The 23,138-nt window shown below is 48.5% G+C and overlaps 3 protein-coding genes across 5 annotated transcripts in view; 1 reads left to right on the plus strand and 2 right to left on the minus strand.

The window, feature by feature from the left end:
• VPS16 (VPS16 core subunit of CORVET and HOPS complexes) overlaps window positions 1-6,082 on the minus strand; it is a 28,675-nt gene extending 22,593 nt beyond the window's left edge. The window contains exon 1 of the mRNA XM_082744561.1: window positions 5,941-6,082. Within this exon, the coding sequence (XP_082600687.1) occupies window positions 5,941-5,993 (53 nt within the window). The 5' untranslated portion in view covers window positions 5,994-6,082. The remainder of the gene's footprint in view (window positions 1-5,940) is intronic.
• Window positions 6,083-6,414: 332 nt separating this feature from the next.
• PCED1A (PC-esterase domain containing 1A) lies at window positions 6,415-11,195 on the plus strand. 3 transcript variants are annotated; one of them, XM_082744579.1, is made up of 8 exons: window positions 6,415-6,554; window positions 6,865-7,009; window positions 7,535-7,614; window positions 7,724-7,962; window positions 8,063-8,213; window positions 8,328-8,574; window positions 10,189-10,464; window positions 10,810-11,195. In XM_082744579.1, exons 2-8 carry the CDS (start codon window positions 6,886-6,888, stop codon window positions 11,055-11,057), a joined length of 1,365 nt encoding a protein of 454 aa, XP_082600705.1. In that variant the 5' UTR covers window positions 6,415-6,554; window positions 6,865-6,885; the 3' UTR covers window positions 11,058-11,195. The 3 variants fall into 3 exon arrangements, with proteins under 3 accessions (XP_082600705.1, XP_082600706.1, XP_082600707.1); XM_082744580.1 differs by having other exon boundaries at window positions 10,393-10,464; XM_082744581.1 differs by lacking the exon at window positions 6,415-6,554 and adding an exon at window positions 6,582-6,689.
• Window positions 11,196-22,331: 11,136 nt separating this feature from the next.
• Window positions 22,332-23,095, minus strand: TMEM239 (transmembrane protein 239). The gene is made up of 2 exons (XM_082744583.1): window positions 22,995-23,095; window positions 22,332-22,861 (listed from the first exon to the last, which is right to left on the minus strand). Exon 2 carries the CDS (start codon window positions 22,848-22,850, stop codon window positions 22,392-22,394), a length of 459 nt encoding a protein of 152 aa, XP_082600709.1. The 5' UTR covers window positions 22,851-22,861; window positions 22,995-23,095; the 3' UTR covers window positions 22,332-22,391.
• Window positions 23,096-23,138: the final 43 nt, after the last annotated feature.

Raw genomic sequence — 23,138 nt, forward strand, 5'->3', positions numbered from 1 at the left:
CCCTCAAATAAATAAAATCTTAAAAAAAAACAAAAAACAAAACAAAACACTACACTGAAAAGAAATCTAAAAAAATAAATAAAAATTAAAAAAAAAAAAATACTACTAAAGAGCTCCTGGGACGCCTGGGTGGCTCAGTTGGTTAAGCCTCTGCCTTCGGCTCAGGTCATGATCCCAGTGTCCTGGGATCGAGTCCCACATCGGGCTCCTTGCTCAGCAGGGAGCCTGCTTCTCCCTCTGCCTCTGCCTGCCATTCTGTCTGCCTGTGCTCACTCTCTCCCCCTCTCTCTCTCTGATAAATAAATAAAAATCTTAAAAAAAAAAAAAAAAAAAAAAAAGAGCTCCTGCACATTGTCGCTGGAATTTTTTTTTAAGGATTTTTTTTTAAGATTTTATTTATTTATTTGACAAGGAGAGAGAGAGATCACAAGTAGGCAGAGAAAAATTCCAGCAACAATGTACAGGAGCTCTTTAATAGTACTTTTTAAAAATTTTTTATTTTTTTTTTAAATTTCTTTTCAGTGTAGTATTTTTTTTAAGATTTTATTTTTTTTATTTTTTTATTTTTTCCAAAGATTTTATTTATTTGCCAGAGAGAGAGAGAGAGAGAGCATGCGCAAGCAATCACAGGCAGACAGAGTGGCAGCAGAGGCAGAGGGAGAAGCAGGCTCCTGGCTGAGCAAGGAGCCCGATGTGGGACTTAATCCCAGGACACTGGGATCATGACCTGAGCCGAAGGCAGCTGCTTAACCAACTGAGCCACCCAGGCGTCCCTTAAGATTTTATTTTTAAGTAATGTCCACACCCAGCATGGGGCTCAAACTCACAACCCTGAGATCAATAGTTGCACGCTCCACCAGTTAAGCGAGCCAGGCACCCCCATAGTATTTCTTTATTTATTTATAAAGATTTTATTTATTTATTTGACAGAGATTACAAGTAGACAGAGAGGCAGGCAGAGAAAGAGGGGGGAAGCAGGCTCCCTGCTGAGCAGAGAGCCTGATGTGGGGCTCGATCCCAGGACCCTGGGATCATGACCTGAGCCGAAGGCAGAGGCCCAGCCCACTGAGTCACCCAGGCGCCCTGTTGCTGGAATTTGAAATGGTGTGCTTGCCATGGAAAAAAAGAGTCTGATAGTTCTTCAAATAAATAAACACAGAATAACCTGTGATCCAGCAATTCTATTCAGGTTATATATCCAAAAGAACTGAAAATAGTCTCAAAGGGACATTTGTACACCCATGTTCATAGCAGCATTCATACTAGCCATGAGATAGAAGTAACCCAAGTATCCATTGATGAATAACTGCATAAATAAAATGTTATACATGTACAAGAGAATATTATTCAGCCATAAGAAGGAATGAAATTTTGACACAGGCTATCATATGAATAAGCCTTGAGGACAGGAAAGTATGCTAAGTGAAATAAACCAGTCACAAAGAGGCAAATACTTTACACTTCCACTTCCACACTTTCACTTATATGAACTATCTACAGTAGTCAAATTCATAGAAAAGGAAAACAGAATGGCCGTTACCAGGGCTGGGGGAGGGGGAACATGGGGAGTCATTATCTCATGGATATAGAGTTTCAATTTTGCAAGATGAGAAAGTTCTGGAGATTTCATTGCACAACATGAATATACTTAACACTCCTGGACTATCCTTTAGAATGGTTAAGGTAGTGAATTTTATGTTATTATATTTAACGACAATTTTTTAAAAGCTTATTTTTATGTTTTATTTTGAGGGGGAGGAATAGAGGGAGGGAGGGAGACAGAGAGAGAGAATTGAACGCAGACTCCCCAGTGAGCAGGGAGCCTGACGTGGGGCTCGATCTGAGATCATGACCCAAGCTGAAACCAAGAGTCGGATGACCAACTGACTGAGGCACCCAGGGACGCCTAACCACAGATTTTTTAAATGTTCACGTTTAGGGACACCTGGCTGGCTCAGTCAGTAGAAAACGTGATTCTTGCTTTTGGGAGTTTAAGTTTGAGCCCCACGTTGGGTATAGAGATAATTTAAAGTGTTTTTTTTAATTTTTTTAAAGATTTATTTATTTATTTGACAGACAGAGATCACAAGTAGGCAGAGAGGCAGGCAGAGAGAGAGGAAAGAAAGCAGAGCCCGATGCGGGACTTGATCCCAGGACCCTGGGATTATGACCTGAGCTGAAGGCAGAGGATTTAAGCCACTAAGCCACCCAGGTGCCCTAAAAATAAAATCTTTTAAAAAGTTTGTGTTTAGGGGCGCCTGGGTGGCTCAGTGGATTGAGCCGCTGCCTTCGGCTCAGGTCATGATCTCAGTGTCCTGGGATCGAGCCCCGCATCGGGCTCTTTGCTCGGCGGGAGCCTGCTTCTCTCTCTCTCTCTGCCTGACTCTCTGCCTACTTGTGATTTCTCTCTCTGTCAAATAAATAAATAAAATCTTTAAAAAAAAAAAAAAAAGTTTGTGTTTATATGTTACTCCCCCCCCCCCGCAAAAAAAAAAAAAAAATCCCTACTAAAATAGTCAATCTCTCTTCTAAGAAGAGTTTCAGGAGTACATAATGTATCTTGTCTCCTTTCTCTTACAGTGAGGGATGTTTCTACTAAAGTACCTGAAGCAATGTGTCCGAAACCAAGGTAAACCTTTCCCCACAAAACTCACTCTTCCTTTTTTGTCTTAAGCCAAAAGCCCAGTCATCCTCAATTTCTTGCTCTACCTCCTTTCTACCCAGTGCAACCCATCACAATTTCCTTTAATTTTGTCCCCTAAATACTTCTCTGATGCATCCCTTTCTATTTCCAACATCACTGCACCAGTGCTCTCCACCATCAACTTCTCTCAGGCATATTCCACCCTTGTGTCCATATTTGCTTGCTCCTTCCAAAACGGTCTTATTTACACACATACACTCCCGGCAATCCAAATACACTGGCTCTGTTTAGAAGATTGAGAGTGTCCTAGTCTTTCCTGCCTCAGGACCTTTGTATATGCTTCTTTCATCACAGTCCCTGCACCTCCATTTACTCATTCCCTGGATAGGGTATTATTGTTTCTTTCATTAAGTCTTCTTACCTCTAACCTCCCAGTCTACTTACTATATATACTCTCTTAGGACCTTATATCTCTCCTTTACACTGATTATGATTAAATAAATACTAAGTCATTAATGGTTATCAACTGTGTCTCCTGCTGGCTGTAAGCTCTATGAGAGCAGACAGAGTCCATGTCTTTTTATTGGTTGATATACATTCAGGGTTGGGCAAAATTAACTAACAGGATTAACCCAAGGTTGGGTTTTAAGATAAAAATGGCTTAAATTCTGTATTCCTATAAGAACTAGTAACCATTCCCTCTCATTCCCTTCCCAAATTCAGTGAGCTTTCCAGAACATTACTTACATCACAAAAGAATCCTGACCTGCAGACAGGACTCAAAATGCAATACTTACATCAGTCATTCATTCACTTATTGGAACATGCCCTGCCATAAAGCTATGAACAAATATGAATAAAACTAAATAGTTGCATTTAAAATATTTCCACTCTGGTGAAGTTAGAATATGCTGTATGTTTCCCGATTTACAACAACAACCACCAAAACCAAAACCTCTATGCTTTAACACAGATTCTAGAAGAACAACGGATTCAAAGCCTGGCTCCACCACTTACCTGGTGACCTGGCCACTTAACCTCTCTGTGCCTCAGGAAGATGGGGCTAATGACACATACCTCATAGGGTCTTGAAACAAACAAGTTAATACATATAAAATACTTAACATAGTGTCTAGTACACAGTCCCTCTGTCAGCAAAAGTCATATATCCTCCAGAGCAAGGCTTAGACTTCTACTCTTTCTGGCAGCACAGCACAGGTAAGGGGAGGCTACCCAGACAGGTCATGTCTACAGCAGGCATTCCACACTTACACTCATTTAAATCTTTCCTGGTATACCAATAAAGCTAAGACTGCATGTGATAAAGAGGAGCTCTGTGGTAATGAGGTCATTGTCTTCAGCATTCTCTGATTTAACAAACCTGTGTGGTCACATGTATTTTCCAAAATAATACGAATTAATATTTTTTAAAGCGTATGATGTACGAAAACACACTAAGTTACGTGGCTACTTTTGTCTGATATACCTTCTCTGCAAAAACAGTTGAAATCATTGTTATTTCCTACTGACTTTACTGCTTTTTAAATTAAATTTCTGCATTTTCATATTGCATATTTCATAGGCACATTTATAAGACAGAAGAATTACAAATAAACAACAAATGCAAAGGATCTCTAAAAATCGCCATACAGGGTGCCTGGGTAGCTCAGTGGGTTAAGCTGCTGCCTTCGGCTCGGGTCATGATCTCAGGGTCCTGGGATCGGGTGCCGCATCGGGCTCTCTGCTCAGCGGGGGGCCTGTTTCCCTCCCTCTCTCTCTGCCTGCCTCTCTGCCTATTTGTGATCTCTCTCTGTCAAATAAATAAATAAAATCTTAAAAAATAAATAAATAAAGTATGTCCTTAAATTTAAAAAAAATAAAAAATAAAAAATAAATAAAAATCGCCATACGGTTTCACTAACACAAGAGTACTTTGTGTTGAAATATGACCCCAACACAGTATCTTCATGACCTTTAGTTGAAATCACTAAAGTATTTTTAAAACTTTATTGGGCAAGTACTATATAACAGGCACTGTTCTATGAGCACTGGACAGAGATAAACAGAATGCTGGCCCTCAAGGAACTTAGTTTAGCAAAAGAAACCACATGCAAATATTGCCCTACTGCGCCTTCCATAACAGACAGCAACACCGGCCAGAGAGGCCTAAAGGAAAGTCAGCTGACTCTACTGGGACTGGATCAGGGAAGGTTTCAGAAAGAACCCTTGAATTAAGCCCTGAAAGATGAGCAAAAATTTTCCAGTGAGATAAAAAGACCAATGGCAGTACCCAGAGAAGTAACTGCAGGCTGGATGCAAACATGGAAAGCCATGAAACATCGTGGTGTATTGGGGTTCTGTAATTCTGTGCAACTGGAATACAAGACTTGGGTAGGAGAGGGGCAGACGGAGCTGGAGATAAACAGAGACTGACTTACAGATGTTCCAATAGGAGTTTGTATTTTACCCCACAAAAAAGTGGCGCCGCTGAAAAGTCCTATCAGGGTAATAATGTGATCGGTTTACACTTCACATCAATAGTTTGGCGCTCGGGGCCCCTGGGTGGCTCAGCCGTTGAGCTTCTGCCTTTGGCTCAGGTTATGGTTCCAGGGTCCTAGGATAGAGCCCCGCATCGGGTTTCCTGCTTAGCGAGAGGCCTGCTTCTCCCTCTTCCACTCCCCCTGCTTGTGTTCCCTCTCTTCCTCTCTCTCTCTGTCAAATAAATAAATGTGTGTGTGTGTGTATATATAGTTTAGGATATATATATATATATCTATATATAGTTTAGGACTCTACGACTCCCGTGAGAGGGTTACCCCAAGCTAAGCGTCCTCACAGGCCCTACCCCTGGATTCGCCCCTCTCTCCCAGTTTGCTGTTACCCCGCCCGCCGTGCGATCCCGCCTCCCGCGGAGCGCCACTGTAGTCTAACTTTGGCAGCACTTCCCCACAAGAGACTGGACACTCGCTGTCACCCACAGGCCGTCTCCCTCAAACGTGATCTGAGCATCCTTCCGGAGGCTGACAGATCTCAGCTTCAGCTTTGGGCTCTCTCTGCCCCTACTCGTGTGACCGTGATGTGACTGCCTCAGTTTCCTTCCTGGAGCTGGGGAAGGCCCGGCCCCCAGGCCATTAGGCGGCTGTGCGTTCAGCGGTAGACGCTGCGGGGGAGCCCGCGAGGGGCGGACCCCAGCGACCACAGTGACGAGGGCGCGCGCTGCCGGCTCCGCCCGAAGACTCAAGCCAGCGGGCGAGCGGGGTATGCCGGGCGGTGGGCAGGAGGGCGGGGCGGCTCACCGGTAAAAGGCAGAGTCCCCAAGCGGGTTCCAGTTCGCCGTGTAGCAGTCCATGGCTGGTGCAGGTGGTGGCTGGGAAGCGCCGAGGGGACACCCGCCTAGCACGGGCTCCGGACCGGCACTTCCGCTTCCGCCCGTCTGGGTCACGTGGCGAGGCTGCCGCCACGGCCATCACCAGTGTGGGCAGCTACATTCGGCCGCCGCCGCGCCCCCGCCCACACCCGGGCCTCGTGCCCGCCCGGGTGGGCTCGGCCTTGGCTCCCACCCTCCGTCGCGGTCAACCCCGCGCCTTCCTGTCCCCTCGGGCGCCGGGGGTCGCGCAGGGCGGGACATGGGTGACCGGAAGTGGCTGCTGTGAGCGTCGCCGCCCGGGGCGCCAAGGCCCGAGGCGCCGTCGGGGCCGCCGCGACGCACGCATGGAGAGCGCTGGGCGCCGGGCTGCGCGCCGACGGCTAACCGGGACGCACGGGTTCTGCCGGGCGCGGGCTGTGCAGAACCGACTAGCGTCCCGGGGCGGAGGAACATGAGGCTTGGCCTGGGGCCCTCAGAGGGCAAGGCGCGCAGTGCGCGGCCCTGCCCCGGGCGTGGGTGAACGGTGCGGCGCCCCGGGACTGGGTAATTGGCGCTAGCGGGCGCGCGCATGCGCGGGGCGGTGGCGGGCACGTGGCGGGGCGCAGGGCGGCGCCGCGCGGGAAGAGCTTCGGTGCCCTGGTGGCCCGCGGGCTGGCGACCCCCTGCCTCCGGTGCCAGGTGGGACTGAGGCAAGACGCCACCACGGGTCCCGCTCTGCCGCCGCTACCTCGCCTCGGTAGTCCTGAGCAGCCCGGGAGGGGCCGGCGCAGATCTCATTTATCCCGGGGCGGGCCTTGGGGCCAACCTGTCCTGAGTCCCCGCCCGCGCGCGGCTTAGTGGCCTCTCCCCGCAGCCCATCATTAGCCGCGGAGGCATGGTCTTCTGTCTGGAGAACGAGGAGCCGCGCCTCCCCCTACGAAGCGCCATGGTCCACTTCCAGGCCTCGGAAGTCCAGCAGCTGCTACACAACAAGTTCGTGGTCATCTTGGGGGACTCAAGTGAGTGCCCCTCTAGGTTCACACTACCCAGCCCCGGACCTTCAGTCTGTTTTCGATGACTGGACCCTTTGTCTCGCACCCAAACCTTTCTGACCCCGAGTCTGTTCCAGTCCAGGGGGTTTTCCGTCTTTGATTTCCCTATGCACCTCCCACAGGTGTCCTGATCGATGTAGTCCGACACATTTTTTACCCCATCCTTGCTCTGCATTTTCCACCCTGACAGTCTCCCATACTTTCCTTCATGGGAGCAGTGGATTGTGTTGTCTGTTTTCTGGGTGACTTGGCCAGCTGACTTCCGCCTGGTGATCTGGGGCCACTGTGTACTAAGTTGGGGGTAGTGTATCCGGTGAAGGCAGAGGTGGTACCAGGATTTTTTTAACGTCAGCTTTTCTCCTGCCTTTGTATTGAACTCCACAGTGGTGGTGTTGGGCAGCCCCATCCTTGGGAAGATGGAAGGCCTGGATTTAGGAGGAGCTAGGGTGGGATGAGGCTTGTCTTAGCTTTAGGATCTCTGTCTCCCTGTAGTCCAGCGGGCTGTGTACAAAGACCTGGTGCTCTTGCTCCAGAGGGACTCACTGCTCACAGCTGCCCAGCTGAAAGCCAAGGTGAGGGAAGCTTGGTAGCCATGCCAGTGGTGGGTGGGCACAGACCCTGGCCTGGCAGGGCCTTCCTCCCTAGCATGGGTCTGACCATCTGGGGGCCGGGGGTGGGCAGGGGGAGCTGAGCTTTGAACAGGACCAGCTGGTGGCTGGGGGTCAGCTGGGCGAGCTACACAACGGAACGCAGTACCGGGAGGTTCGCCAGTTCTGCTCGGGTTCTGGCCACCACCTTGTGCGCTTCTACTTCCTCACCCGCGTTTACTCCGAGTACCTCGAGGGCGTCCTGGAGGAACTGACCTATGGGCCTGCCCCGGACCTGGTGATCATCAACTCCTGCCTCTGGGATCTCTCCAGGTTGGGGCAGCGGGAGAGGGAAATAGTGGTTGGGGGGTGGAGGTACAGTTCAGAGGCTGTCCACCCTGTGCTCTTGCCCACCCTATGTGCTGTCTGACAGGTATGGCCGCTGCTCGATGGAGAGCTACCGGGAGAACCTGGAGCGGGTGTTTGTGCGCATGGACCAGGTGTTGCCAGACTCGTGCCTGCTGGTGTGGAACATGGCCATGCCCTTGGGGGAGCGTGTCACTGGGGGTTTCCTTCTGCCAGAGGCAAGTGACGGAGGCCCTTCAGGATGGGGGAGGAGGCAGCTTTTAGATAAGAGGTCCTTCCCTCCCGACCCTGATTCATTGTGCAGCTCTTAGATGCTGCACTTTCTTACTCAGCTCCAGCCCCTGGCGGGGTCTCTGCGGAGGGATGTGGTTGAAGGGAACTTCTACAGCGCAACACTGGCAGGGGACCACTGCTTTGATGTCCTCGACCTCCACTTCCATTTTCGGCATGCGGTACAGCACCGTCACCGGGACGGTGTCCACTGGGACCAACACGCTCACCGCCACCTCTCACACTTGCTTCTGACCCACGTGGCCGACGCCTGGGGCGTGGAGCTGCCCAAGCGTGACTATCCCTCTGGTGAGCCCTGCCACAAGTGGGTAGGAGAATGATGCAGAGGGGTTTCTTAGAGTATAGGGCTCAGACCCAGAATAGGACAGAGGTACTCAGGGAGTAGAGGCCTCTCAAAAGTCTGTTGTGGCTCCCGAGTGCACCTTTCTCATCCCCTGGGGAGGGTGAGATCACAGGAACAGCGTTTTGATCCAAGTTCTGGTTCTGTGTGGGCTAGCATATAGTCCTCTCTGCACATGAGTGAGTATATATAAGCTTTGAGCACATAAGGCAGCGTGTCAAAAGATGCCTATCCCACAGATGAATAGGAAAGAAATGGGGGGACTTCTAGCTAGGCATGGGGGCTGCGGGTAGAAAGACGGAAATGGAAGAAGGGCAATCATGCAATGTTACAGAAGCAAAGAAGCCCCTCACATGGTGCTGTCAAGCCTCTCAGTTCCTGCCCGCTCGCAAAAGGAGTGTGGTGGCTGTTTGCATGTGTGCTTTCCCCCTGGGTCATGTCCTCAAAGGGCAAGGTTCCTACCTTGTTGCCAGCTCGTTCCTTTTGGCCTTGGGGTCTGGTACAGTTGCTGTGTCCATAGTATGTGCAGGATAGAGTTTGTTGAGTTGGGGGTACGAGTCATGTTAGAAGGCTGTTACAGCAGCACTAAAGCAAGTGAGGGCACAGAGAAGCCAGGAATGTCACGGAGGTAATCTAGGACTTGGTAACCAGGCGTTGGATCCTTGGGGAGGTGGATTAGAACTTTGATTATATAATGGCTCAGTTTCCTTGTTATCCCCAGCAAAGAGAGGGATGCCCTAATGGTTGTAAGGCTAGTTCGTGGTGGCTTAGGTCTTCTGAATCCAGTTTGAAGCTCCAGAAGTAGGGAGGTGAAAAGGAAGAGTTGGGTGGGAAGATGTGATTGGTGAGTTTGGTCCAGGCAGACCTCTGACGTGCTCTGGAAATGTGGGGCTGTGGGTCTCAGAGTCAACTGTGAAGGAGAGAGCAGAAGCAGGGCCATGCTGTGGAGTTGGAAGGGAAGAGGGGCTGATGTTGTAAACAAAAGGACCTGAGGGCAGAGACACTATCAGGGAGGACAGGGGCTCTTAGTCATTTAGTATGACTGGCAGGAAGAGAGGAAGTGGTTACATTTAGTCAGAAAAGTGCTGAAGGAGTGAAGCAGGGTTTAGAGGCGGGAGTGGTTGATGAGAGAATGGGAACTGGGCAGAATACTCCGTGTGGAAGTTTGGAAGGCACAGGACTGCTGGGAGAAGAGAGGGACAGGGTCTCATATTGTCCAGAGAAAAGACTTCTTAGGCTCATTTTTTGGTCTGTGGGGAGGAGCTGGGAGAAGAAAAAGCTACAGATACAGGAACCAAGCATACAAAAAGAGAAGGCTCTAGAGGGGAGCATAAGGTTAGAACAAAAGCAGATCTATGACTGAGAAAGGCAAAGAAGAAGGAACGTACACTGGGCTTAGCCTGCAATGAGACAGTGTGAGGAAGACAGGGTAGGAAGCAGAGGGTGCCCCGTCCTGGTGGCCCTGTTCTCCAAGAGGAGGAAAGAGGTTTAAGAGTGCGGACAACCAGAATTCTGGGCAGCCTGGCTCTCAGGCCTAAAACAAACAACCATCCCGTTCTTAGACCCGTGGACTGAGGACTGGCCAGAGCCGGATCATCTGTTCCAGGGGAGCCATGGGCAGCCCCCAGACTTCGGGGAGCAACTGGCCTTGCCCCCACCCCAACCCTCTCCCCTGCCTCCTCCCATGCCTTTCCCCTACTCCATTCCTCAGCCCGCGCCACCTCCCTTGTTTCCACCCCTGCCCCAGGACACCCCTTTTTTCCCAGGCCAGCCCTTCCCACCCCACGAATTCTTCAATTATAATTCAACAGAAGACTTCTCGATGTCATCCCACTTAGGTAGGTGCCTCCACAGACCTCCCTTTCCACCTCTCCCAGCCTCCCTGTACACCTTCCCCCACCCAGCCTCCCATCCCCAGGTGGACTGAGAGGAGTTCGGTAGCTCCTTGTGCCCCCAGGATTGGGTCCAGTCACTGCTGGATCTACAGCATCTGTAGACTCATTAATCAACCATTGATTGTCACAGTCTGCTGGTTCAGTGGAAGGGGAAGTGGTGTTACCATTTTGTAGATGGGGAAACTGAAGCCCAGAGAAGCTCACCCTGGAGGACTAAAGCTGCTCGGAGGCAGAGCTGGGCTCACTTGGTCAGAGCCCACTCTCTGATAATGGCTGGTTCTTTTGTAGGATGTGGCCCTGGAGTGAACTTTGTGCCTGGCCCCCTGCCACCTCCAGTCCCTGGCCCTATCCCCCATGGTCAGCACCGGGGCCCAGTGGTCCACCGGGGGATGCCACGCTGTGCTCCCAGCAGCCCCTATCACGTGCCGAGGATGGGGGGGCCCTGCAGGCAGCGGCTCAGACACTCAGACAGACTGATCCACACAAATAAACTGGACAGACAGCCTCCTGCCCATTCGGGGACATGGCCTGGGTAGACTGGATCTTGGACTGGGGCTGGATATGCCAATGGCCCTACAGGGTCTGCTTGCCATCCCCAGTGCTGGGTCAGGGTGTCTGTTATGCCTGGCATTGTTCTTGTCCATTGCTGTCACTAATAAAAGCATGGAAGAACAGAGTGGCATCTTCCTGTATGAGGGGATGGGTTTCCCAAACCATGATCTGAAGTGTTGGGGAGCTGCCTCTGGGCCTTCTCCAGTCTTGGCTTTTCACCTCACACTATTTAAAAGTCACTGAACGTGTCCTTCCTGCTATCTCACACACTCATTCCCACTCTTAGCAGAACACAGGAGTGTGCCTAAAGATCCTGGAGGGGTCGCTTGTTGGCTGCTGCTCGTTGGGATTGAAAAATAGCTAGGGCTGAGCTCAAACTGTATTTTATTTGGAATTTTGGATCTGGCTAGTTCTCACCTCTATTTCCCAGTCTTATGCATTCACATATACATTCAACATTCATCTGTTTCTGGACATGCACGCATACCTTAGTTATCTGCACAACTCTCGGCACATGGTGGGCCCTCGTTAAGTGGGTGGGACTGAACAAGCTTCCAAACTCAAGTGGAAGACTGATTAGAAATCCACTATTTAATAGATATAATGTGCAATGGTAGCAAACACAACACAGACCAACCTCTTTGTTTGTGGGGGGATGGGCGTAGAGGGGGAATGAGGGAGAAGTCCAAGATGGGGCAGGGGGTAGGAGGCTGTGCCAAACTCTGTAAGGAAGTTAAAAGAGTATAGGGTTTCAGCTTTGACAAGTGGTATTGACTCTAGGTTTGTGATACTACTAAGCATCAGGGGTAAAGTGTGGGCCAGATGGTGACATTGAGGGAGGAGGGATCAATAGGCCGAGGGCAGTGTGGGGCAGAAAAATAGGGTAATGTGGAGAACCACTAAATCATCCTGAAGTAGAATCGGAGGGAAGAGAGGGACGCAGACTCCTTGTATTGAGTTTCCGTACTTGTTACTAAAATTTTACCTTGGCAAAGGATAGCATATCTCACACAAGAGGAGGTGAAATAGCACATCAGAAAAGTGTTGCCCATTGGTAGCAATCAATGAATTGCAAATGAAAGAAAGCTGTTAAAATAACCGGCTAGTGCTGGGGAGGCTGGTAGAGACGAGGTGAATTAATAAAACCTTTTAGAGAGCAACCTCGACAGGGTATTTGAGAATCAAAAGAGACAAACAAGCTTGGTTTTCTTTGGTATAGACAAAAAGTGTAAGGGAACATGTGAAAAAAAAAAAAAAAGAAAGAAAGAAAAAGCCTTTTGTTAGGGAGTTAATCTATTAGGTTTGTTATTTTTACTGTTGCAAAAGATTGTTTCTTTTTGGTAACAAATATTCCTTCTCTCGTGGCCTCCATTTGCCCAACCCCTTGTTCACTCTTTTCTGCCTTTCTTCAAAACCCTTTTCTGTCTGGACACTTTCACACCTCTGGCTCTGGAGTTTCTCAGTGTCACTGGAGAAAATTGTCCACCTGGATTGATGGTCAGAAGAAGAAAGTAATACGAGTTACCTGGTCTCACCCAGTCTTACCCAGCCCTGTCCATTGCTTGCCATCATATTCTCTAAAAACTCCTTGTCCCCTCCCTTATCAATCCTTCCTGAGTCTTTCCCATTCTCGTCAAACCTCATTCCACTTCTGGAGCTCTCTGTAAGCAACCTTGAGACTGTTCATTGTACTCCATGTCCCCGTCATTCTACCTGTGCACTTCCCATCTCCAGCCCATTTCACTGTGTGGCTCACAGGGAGTTTCATAACCTTTCCTTTCCTTCCGCTTCCCAGCACAGACTTGAAATCTACCACAAGAGCAGAACGGAGATAAATTATTTTATTTTCATTGGGTCATATAAACATATTATAGTACAAGGTACTTGACTTCTCAGAGATTTTATTTGGTTACGGCTGGGAAATAAGAAACTTCAAAAATAGCCACATACAGGTCATTACATACATTTACAGTGTGTCAGACCTTTGTTTGGAGATGTAAAAATGGTGAGAATTTTAATTTTCTCAGTATGTAAGCACACAGTTTGCTAGTTAAGCATGACAGAACTCAAACTTGATTTTCTCAAAAACCACCCGTATTTGACCATTGACAAATCATTTAATAAGGCAGTCTTACATAGCAGTGCCTGGGTGGCTCAGTCAGTGGGGCATCTGCCTTTGGCTTGGGTCATGATCCTGGGGTACTGGGATGGAGCCCTGTGTTGGACTCCCTGCTCCATGGGGAGGCTCCTTCTCCCTCTCCCTCCCCGTGCTCGTGCTCTCTCTTACTCTCTCTCTCAAATAAATAAAATCTTAAAAAAAAAAAAAAGTGGGGGGTGCCTGGGTGGCTCAGTGGGTTAAAGCCTCTGCCTTCAGTTCAGGTCATAATCTCAGGGTCCTGGGATCGAGCCCCACATTGGGCTCTCTGTTCTGCAGGGAGCCTGCTTCCTCCTCTCTCTCTCTCTCTCTGTGTGTGTCTGCCTCTCTGCCTACTTGTGATCTCTGTCTGTCAAATAAATAAATAAAATCTTTAAAAAAACTATCTTATATAGACTCCTTCTCGTTCATGGAATCTTGGTTTGTGTTTTTTCATGGAATCTTGTTTTTTAGAGGTTTCATTTATTTATTTTTTTTTAGAGGGAGAGCAAGCAGGGGGAGGGACAGAGGGAGAGAGAGGATCTCAGACTATGCTGAGCGCAGAGCCCAACATGGGGCTGGATCCCACGACCCTGAGATCATGACCCAAGTCAAAATCAAGAGTCAGACACTCAACTGACTGAGCCACCCAGGAGCCCCTGGAATCTTGGTTCCAATATCCTTTCTTTTGCCATACCAAGATATTCCTGAAAGTAGTAAAAGATGTATGAGCATGTCAGTTGTAATATCAGCCTTTATTTTCCAAGGAAAATAAAAGTTTTGAGAGGAAAAATCCCTGGAATTTTTTTCCCAAACATTTTAACCAAACTGAAAGTTTCCTGGCAGGAGTAGATAACTTGCCTTCTGTTGTGTTGTCCAGGTCCTTACACAGATTGTGTGTTGAGTTCATTTTAGTGTTTACCTCCACCATGTATAATTGGTGAAAGATAAACTCTGACTACAAGAAAGTGGACCTATGCTTAAAAAACAAAGAACACTGCTTTATTGAGATGTAACGCAATCTGCATCTATTTCAAATTACAATTTCATAAATGTTGAGACGTATACATTCATGAAACCATCACAGTCAAGATAATGAAATTTATCTTTCTGCCTCTTCATAAACCTTTCCCTTGTTCTCTACCTACTTCCAACACCAAGGAACCACTGATACTGATTTGCTTTCTGTAACTATGGATCAGTTTGCGTTTCCCAGAATTTTACACGGAACCATTCGATAGGTACCCTTTTTTTTTTTAACATGGCTGCTTTCACTCAGCCTAATTAGCTGGATAGACAGATCAACATGGAAATTCATGTTGTTAGGTGTATCAGTAGCTCGCTCTTTTTTACACCTGAGTAGTAGTCTCTTGCGTGGCTGTACCATTGTTTATCTGTTCACCCATTGGTGGACATTTGAGTTATTTTTAGTTTTTGCCTATTGCAAATAAAGTTGCTATGAATATTTATGCACAAATCTGTGTAGGGACACGTGTTTTCATTTCTCATACTTAGAATGAAATGGCTGGGTCATACGGTAGATGTAGGTTTAACTTTTAAGGAAACTGACAAACATTCTTCCACAGTGATTGTCCCATTTTATATTCATGCCAGCAGTGTGTGAGGGATATAGTTCTCCCACATTCTCATCAACACTTGGTATTAGTCTATCTAATATTAGCTATTATAATAGTGTGATTTTACTTTGCATTTCCATAATTACTAATGAAATTGAATGTCTTTTCCTGTGTTTATTGGCGATCTATTTATCTTCTTTGGTAAAGTTTTTTTTCAAATTGTTCGTTCCTCATTTCCACCCATCCTTCCCCTTTTTTAACTTACTGTTGGGCTTTGAGAACTTTCTATCCTGGATCCAAGTCCTTTATGAGATGTATGGTTTGCCAGTACTTTTTCCTTCCATGGCTTGTCTTTTTCTTAGCAGTATCTTTTGAAAAACAGACAATTTTAGTTTAGGCAGGCAGAGAGAGGAGGGAAGGAAGCTCCCCGCTGAGCAGAGAGCCCAATGTAGGGCTCGATCCCAGGACCCTGGGATCATGACCTGAGCCAAAGGCAGAGGCTTTAACCCATGAGCCACCCAGGCGCCCGGCATCCTGCTTTTTAAATTTCTATTTCATTCATTCATTGCTATTCCAGGGAAACACAATTGATTTTTTTTTTTTTTTTGGTATGGATCTTATGTCATAATGGTGACCATGTATACATTAGTTACTTTGCTAAATTCCCTTATTAGTCCCAGAAGCTCTTTTATAGATTCCATTAGATTCTCTATATAGGCAGTCCTGTTGTCTGCAAATAAAGATAGCTTCACTTCTTGTCTTCCAATCGGTATGCTTTCTATTTATATTTCTTGCCTTATTGCACTGGTTAGGACATCTACTACAATGTTGAATAGAAATGGTAAGAATAGACATACTTTTTTCCTAATCTTAATGGAAAAGTGTTCAGTTTTTTAACCAACTGTGAGATCAGCTATTTTCTTTCTTTTTTAAGATTTTATTTTTAAAAATTTTTAAATATTTAATTTTTATTTAATATAAAATATTTAAATCCTTTTAAATATGTAAGATTTTTAAATATTTTTTTAATATTTTATCTTTACACCCAGAGTGGGGCTCAAAGTCAAAACACTGAGATCAAGAGTTGCATGCTTCACTGACCAAGCCAGCAAGGCACCCCTATTTTTCATAGATGCCTTCTATATAGTTGAGGGAGTTTCCTTCTATTCCTAGGTCGTTGAGAGTTTTGTTCTATTTTTATCAGAAAAGAATGTTGGATTTGTGAAATGCCTTTTCTGCATCTATTGAAATGATCACAGGTAGTTTTTAGTTCAATAATATGGTGAATTACATTGTTATGTGTATATGCATGTTTTAATGTTAAACCACCCTTGCATTCTTGGCTTTAAAAAGGAAAGCAGTTCAGGGCGCTTGGGTGGCTCAGTCAGTTGAACATCTGACTCTTGGCTTCAGGTCAGGTCACAATCTCAGGGTGGTGGGATCGAGCCCCCAGTCAGGCTCTGTACTCAGTAGGGAGCCTGCTTGAGGTTCTCTCCCTCTCCTTCTGCCCCCTCCTTCTCTAAAATAAATAAATCTTTGAAAAAAAATAAAAAGGAGGGGCGCCTGTGTGGCTCAGTGGTTAAGCCGCTGCCTTCGGCTCAGGTCATGATCCCAGGACCCTGGGATCGAGCCCCGCATCGGGCTCTCTGCTCAGCAGGGAGCCTGCTTCCTCCTCTCTCTCTCTGCCTGCCTCTCTGTCTACTTACAATCTCTGTCTGTCAAATAAATAAATAAAATCTAAAAAAAAAAAAATAAAAAAAAAATAAAAAGGAAAGAGGTTGTGCAGTTTGAAGATGATAAAGTTGGTATTTCCTCCTCCTCTCAGAAATCACCCAAGCAAAAATGAAAATGAGAAACAAATGGAAGTACCATATCTGATGACTAGAAGAGAGCAGAAACCCCAAACAGTGAATTTGGTGGATAGGCTGGAAAAAAGCCGTGGAATCACTGCTTGGTACAAATCACCTTGAAAATTATTGGGCAGCATTTGCTAAAGTTGGAACATTTACATGCTCTATGATCCAACAATTGCACTTCAAAAGAAATGAGTGCATCTTGTCTACCAAAAGACATGTCCAAGGATATTCATATAAGTTTTATTCATAAAAGCCAAAACTTAGAAACAAGCCAAATGTCCTTTAGCAATAGAGTAGATAAATAAGTTGTTGCTTCCCTTACAGTGGGATAGTACACACTGATAAAGCAGGGCAGACTACTGAGAGATGAAACAACATGAGTGAATCTCACAGTTGTAACCTTGAAAGAATCCAGACAATAGAGTACATTTTGTATGACTTTGTTCCGTGTGATTTCAAGAATAGGCTAATCTGTTGTGATAGAAGCCATGATACAGGTTACGTATGGGGGAAGGTATTGATTGAAAAAGACATAATGGAACTTTCGGGGGTGATGGAAAAGTTCTGTATCTTGATCTGTGCAGCAGTTACATGGACACACATACAAGTATGTAAAAATTCCTTGAGCTGTACCTCCAAGATTTGTGCGTTTTACTTGCACACAAAATGTGTGAATTATACATCAATTAAAAAGGAGCCAGGATGGGGTTTTTCTTCTAGGAAGAGTTCAATATTAAGACACCTAAAGGGCGCCTGGGTGGCTCAGGTCATGATCTCAGGGTCCTGGGATCGAGGCCCGCATCGGGCTCTCTGCTCAGCGGGGAGCCTGCTTCCCTCTCCTTCTCTGCCTGCCTCTCTGTCTACTTGTGATCTCTGTCAAATAAATAAAAAATCTTTTAAAAAAAAAAAGACACCTAAAAATGTAATTCATATATATAAAAGAATATAAAAAGAATAAAGGAAAATAACCAAGTTGTCCTTGTAGTAGATGCAGAAAAACAATTTTATCATTCAATATCCATTCACAATAAAAACTGTTAGCAAATCAGGAATGGAAAGGAATTTCCTTAGCTGGATAAAGGTTAACTCTCAAGATTCTACAGTAATCTATGTAATTCTTAATGGTGGCACTTTAGGAATTTCTTTTAAATTAAGATCAAGTGAAAGGTGCCTATGAATAGCAATTCCATATGCCATTGTCTGGGAACCTCAGCTTGCACGGTTAGATGATGAATGCAGAGGGAGAGGCCTGATAATGTACTGATAACATCTGGCTTTTAGATGGATGTGGTATCCTTCAGTTTAGAGGACTTTATGACTTTCATATATGTTACAAGTATTTTGCAAGTATGCAGTATCACATATCAATTGTAAATGTTGTGGGGCTTTTGTGAGAGGTTTAAAGATACAGATCAGAAAATATGGTAGAAGCCGCAAGATCTTAAATCAAGTTCTTTTATTTTTAAGATGGAAAATATTTGAAAGGCAAAGGGGCAGTGTAAAGGAAGAGAGACCCAGAATATAGATGATTGCTCAGCAGGGAAAAAAAAAAAGTTTTAAAAATTTGTTGCATCCAAACTCCGACAAGACCTCACAAAAGACAGCTCTTTCCCCCAGGAGGAATGGGATCTTAGACTAGGGGTGAGCCAGAAGTCCCTTGAGACAGTGAAGCGGGCTATATTGGACCCCTCCTTCTCCAGGATTCTCGTGAGCTCGGCCCTGATGCTTCTGGGTTTCCAGCTGGGGGACCCAGGCTGGAGATTTGGGGAAGGGGGTCAAGAGTCACCGAAGCCCCTACCGTGACGGCAATGAGCGCGAAGATGCCCCTCTCTGGCATTAAGATCCACCCTCGCCCCCAGGGCTAGTGTCCCGGCCTGTGAGAGACCTCTCCCTTCCCTTCCTCCCCACACCCCAAACCAACCCGACCCTTCATTGCCTTCATTGCGGAGAGGGAGACCTCCGCTAGGGGGCGCTCCTAGCATCCTCGGTCGCCGCCGGCGCCAGTTGGGATTCCGTGAGGCGCCGATTCCGAGGATGCCTAGCTCCTTCCTTTTGTGGGTGCCCACAGGCCTCCGATCCCCAGCTTTGCTTAGCATTTCCTTCTCAGCCTCAGGCCCTTGACCACCTCGCTCTGCCCGCACGGGCAACGCGCCCGGTTGGACGCCCTCCAGCCGTCGCCCCGGCCCCTCTCCCGCGCACCTCAGCGCCTTGCGCAGTGCCCAACACCTGCCTCCTTTTCCCGGAGTGACCTCCCCTCTCGGCTTCCCGCAGCTGGCCCTTGGAGGATCCCCCGGCGCCGCACACCCCCTCCTTCCAGGGACCCCTCAACCTTCCCTAGGGTAGCCACTGACTACCTGTCAGTGTCTTGACAGGCACAACTGTCTCAGTGGTGCCCTCCTGAGACCCCTTCACCCCCCTCTCAGACCCGCCGTCCTGACCGCTCCTTCTCGGTGCTTTCTGTACATGGGGCTGAGGAGAGTCCTACCCGACGCTCCTGCTCCTAGGTGCCTCCCAGCAGATCTCCTCCTCTGCTTTCTTAGATGCGACGGCCCTCAAGGCTGACGCCCCCTCTGCTCCTGTCCCTTCTCCCCTGCCTGATCTGATTATCCTTCTGGCCAGGCTACCAGGGTGACTGGGAGCAGGCTCTAGGCTGTGGTGGGGGAGGCCCAACAAAGACACCGACTCCCCCCTGCCCAGGTCACTCAGGCCAACGGAGCAGATCTCCTTTCTTGGCCCAAATAGGAAAAGGCTTAGAACTTCATTCCAGCCTGTCCATTTGCCCCAGGCTTGCATTTTTAAGCCTTTTAACTCTAAGCAAGTCGCTTTATCTACATTTAAAGGAATTTCAGGAATTATGTTAATGATACCAAGGTCCCTCACTTCCGTTTTCTCTGTATACTACACTCCTCTTGCCTGCCTCTAGAATTTCCATTCTATCTTTTGTTTTCACGTGTCAGGACGGGGTGGTTTGCTGGCATACATTCTAAATTTGTGTAAAAGGAATTGTATTATTTCTCATTCAGTGAGTTTCTTTTCACTCAGTGCTATGATTTCCAGATCAATAGGTATAGCTTCTCCCACCACTGTGCTCGTCCACCTTATTTTACCTCTCCCATCTCCTGCCACCACCGATTGTACAACCATCCCTCTCAAACACAGCCCCTGATGCTGTGCTTCTCAGACATCTGTGTGCATGTGTAGCACCTGGGATCTTGTTAAAATTCAGGCTCTCATTCCACAGGCCTGGGGTGGGGCCTGAGACTCTGCATTTCTAGCCAGCTCCCAGGTGATACCTATACTTCTGGTCCTGGTGGGACCACTCTGATGAGCTAGGCCCTTATGGGCCTCTCTGGAACTTCATTCTGGATTGCTGGGTCACAAGATATGGGTTGATCTAATTTGACAAATATTGCCCATCCGCTCTACAGTCCAGCTCTACCACCTTATCCTCTACCAGCAGACACAGGAGGGTGGGAGGTATATATTTATGTGGGGAAGGACAGAAGGCCTCCTTGCTTCTTCCCAAGCCCTTCCTGCCTTCATCCCCACAGTGTGCCCAGTCCAAGCCAAAACCTCTTCTCTCCCTTAATCAGAATGGCCCTGAGACTCTTAAATGATGTCGTTGGCCAGCAACTGGGTAGGGGACCAGCCAAGTCCATGAGAGACCCAAGACTGGCATCCTGGCTTCATCCCTGACAGGAGCTCTTAGGAATGGGCATCGAGAAGCCCCAGCATCTTCCACTCAGTTGTATTTCCTCCATCGCGTTTGCTGGAGTTGCCCACTGGAGTGAACCAGGATTCAAACCAGCTGGCTTTGTGCTGGCAAACAGCGATCCTAAGTCTGACTCCTCATCTCTAAAATGGGATAGCATAGCTACAGTGTGTGGCGTGGGGAGCCAGTCCAGGAATTTTGCTCACATGCCACGAGCCCCACAGGAGCCCTAAAATAGGTGTTCTTGCCTTGGTTTTACCCTCGAGGAAAAGGAAATTTAAGGTTTAACAATTTCCACCAGGACCATGGGGCTAGGAAGTAACAGTGCTGGGATTCAAACCCACCCTCAGCTAATACCCCAGGGCTCATGTGAACTAGGAGGCTTCAGCACCTCCATGTCCTGCCTTGCCCTTCCTACCAGGCTACATTTGAGGCAGAACCACAAGGAAACAGTAAGGAAGGGCTGTGTCTGGGGTTTGGGGCACCAACGCTGAAGGCCTCTGACCGTAGTTATGAAACCCCACAGCAAAAGGGTTTTAGCAAAAATAAACTTGGGCTCTAGGGGCTGGTTCCCATGGCCTGAATGTTTAGGCAGCAGGAGAGCGGAGTCGGGGTTTCAGAAGCAGAAGTTTTAGGGTTAGACATCCAGTGGGGTCATGACTGGAAGACAGGGAGGGTCAGGAACTGGGTAGGGGTCCAGCAGGTGGGTCTGAGCCATGGGTAAAACTATCTCCCATGTGCCTTGCTTGGTAATAACAGATCACGGTTTTGTTTGGAAGGTTAGCTACTGTGTGTAGGGCCAGGATGCTGGGCATGAAGGGATGCCCCCTTCCAGACCTTTCTGGAGCAGTGAGCAGCAGTCAGGACAGCTAAAGAAACCCCTGGGCTCTGCTTTCTCCATTCACACAGCTGTCCAGGAACCTCCTGGCACCAGGCCCCAGCCCCAAACATTTCACAATCAGGAGAGCTCAACATGTGTGCGTTTCGAGGTTTCATGTCACATGACCTTTTACATCTCATCCACACCCATCCACCCCTGTTTACCATTGGAGGGCCAAAATTGTATGCATTTCTCCAAAGCTTTTCTCTGAAGGCCTAGGGAAGCTTCCTCTTCCCCTTTCAACCCCCTTCAGGGTCAAAAGACCCTTGGAGCCTACAGATTATTCTCAGACTTCAATATAAGATCTTACAGTTTTCTGGTCTTTACAAAGTCCCTCACACAAAGATGGTATTGCCTTTGACTCGCCACAACCCCATGACAGGGCTGGAACCCACTAAATCCAAAAGAATTAATTGGGCATGGCCACATATTGTGTGGGGAAATGGGACTTCTTGTTCATTTTTCCATCACAGACCTTAGGAATCTTAAAGTAGGTCTCCTCTGGGATGCTCACTACCCTAGCTGGCCCACTTCCCAGACTTGGGGATGCTCACTGAGGCAGAAGGTAGGGACTCTAAGGAGTGGGGGATGTCTGGGCAGAAAGGAGCAGGAGGTGAGTTAGTTGAGGTCTCATGGGGCTCCTGGCCAGCCCTCTCTCAGCTAGGTTTCTGTCAGTGGGCCCTTTCTAGAGCTCAGGGAAAGAGGGAGGGTTAGTGGAAAGAATGGCCAGCCCAGGGCTACCTAGCTAGAAGTTCTCAATGATCTGCACCTGAGGCATCTGAGAGCTTCAAGAAAAAGCGGCTGCCAGTTACCAAGGGAGCCCTCATGGTGTCACCACACCCTTGCAGGAACTCTCTGCAGCTCAGCCAAGCTCTGGCCCTGCTCACCCTTCCGCCCTGCCCCTCTTCTCAAAGCCCCTGATGCCCCACACCAAGTACCTGTAACATCGGCTGGAGGGAAGTGGCTAGAGGTGAGGCCAAACTCCCTGGCCAGCTCTGGCCACATCACACCTGGCCCAAGCAGGGCTAGGGACTGGAGGGTTGGGGAGGGGGCGTGGTGGGGGTGGGGCTGCTGAAGCCACTGCCCCCCCCCCGGGGAGGGGGGCTCAGGCCCTAGGCCAGGGCTCAAGAGACACAGGCAGCGGCATGGGGTTGCCCTTCTATTGGTCCAAGTCCTGAGTGTAGTCTGGGTGAGACATGGAGGTGAGGAGGCCCATGAGGCTCAGCAGCGTGGAGAAAAGCAGCAGGAAGGAGGCAGAGAAGAGCAGGGTGGGGAGGGCGCTGAGCACCAGCAGGAGGACGGCAGGCAGCAGGTGGCGCCACACTGCGGCCATGACGGGCCACAGGGAGCTCAGCAGGTAGGAGCCGGTGGTGAAGAGCGCATGGCAGAGCATCAGGGACAGCAGCAGGTAGAGGAAGCCCTCCAGCCCCCACAGCACACGCTGGAGTGGCTGCCGCCAGCCCGACGTGGCCCACCACTGGACCCAGCTCCGAGGCACGTAGCACAGGCACCAACGCACCCAGTCCTGCCGCGTGACCCAGGCCGACCAGGGCACCGCCCGAGGTGGCCCCTCACCGGCCCCGATGGCATCTGTCTCCACTTGCGGCTGCTGCGTCATAGCTGGTGCACCTGGGGAGAGGGCCGGGCCAGCTGCAGCAGCAGCCCTGGAGGCGCCTGGGACCTCCAGGCAGATGGGGGTGCAGGGGTCGGGAGGGTACCAGCATGCATGGGCTGGGGCTTTGAGCTGGGGCCTGGGTCTTACCTCTAGGCAGAGCCCCCTATGTCATGTTGCTTCCTGCAGCACCCAGGATGGCCTAGGAGCCCAAGCAGAGCCCCCAGTGTCCCTCACCTCTCTTCCCGGCCCGCCCCCCACTGAGGATCCCCATTGTGACCCGGGTGGGGGTGG

This window comes from Mustela nivalis (assembly GCF_964662115.1).
Source record: "Mustela nivalis genome assembly, chromosome: 8".
NCBI lineage: Eukaryota > Metazoa > Chordata > Mammalia > Carnivora > Mustelidae > Mustela > Mustela nivalis.

Bases quoted from the DNA above. Each gene is read 5' to 3' on its own strand.
- TMEM239 (XM_082744583.1), bottom strand. From the start codon at position 22,850: ATGACGCAGCAGCCGCAAGTGGAGACAGATGCCATCGGGGCCGGTGAG.
- PCED1A (XM_082744579.1), top strand. From the start codon at position 6,886: ATGGTCTTCTGTCTGGAGAACGAGGAGCCGCGCCTCCCCCTACGAAGC. The intron at 7,010-7,534 runs GTGAGTGCCCCT...GTCTCCCTGTAG, and splicing joins GGTCATCTTGGGGGACTCAA to TCCAGCGGGCTGTGTACAAA. The intron at 7,963-8,062 runs GTTGGGGCAGCG...GCTGTCTGACAG, and splicing joins TGCCTCTGGGATCTCTCCAG to GTATGGCCGCTGCTCGATGG.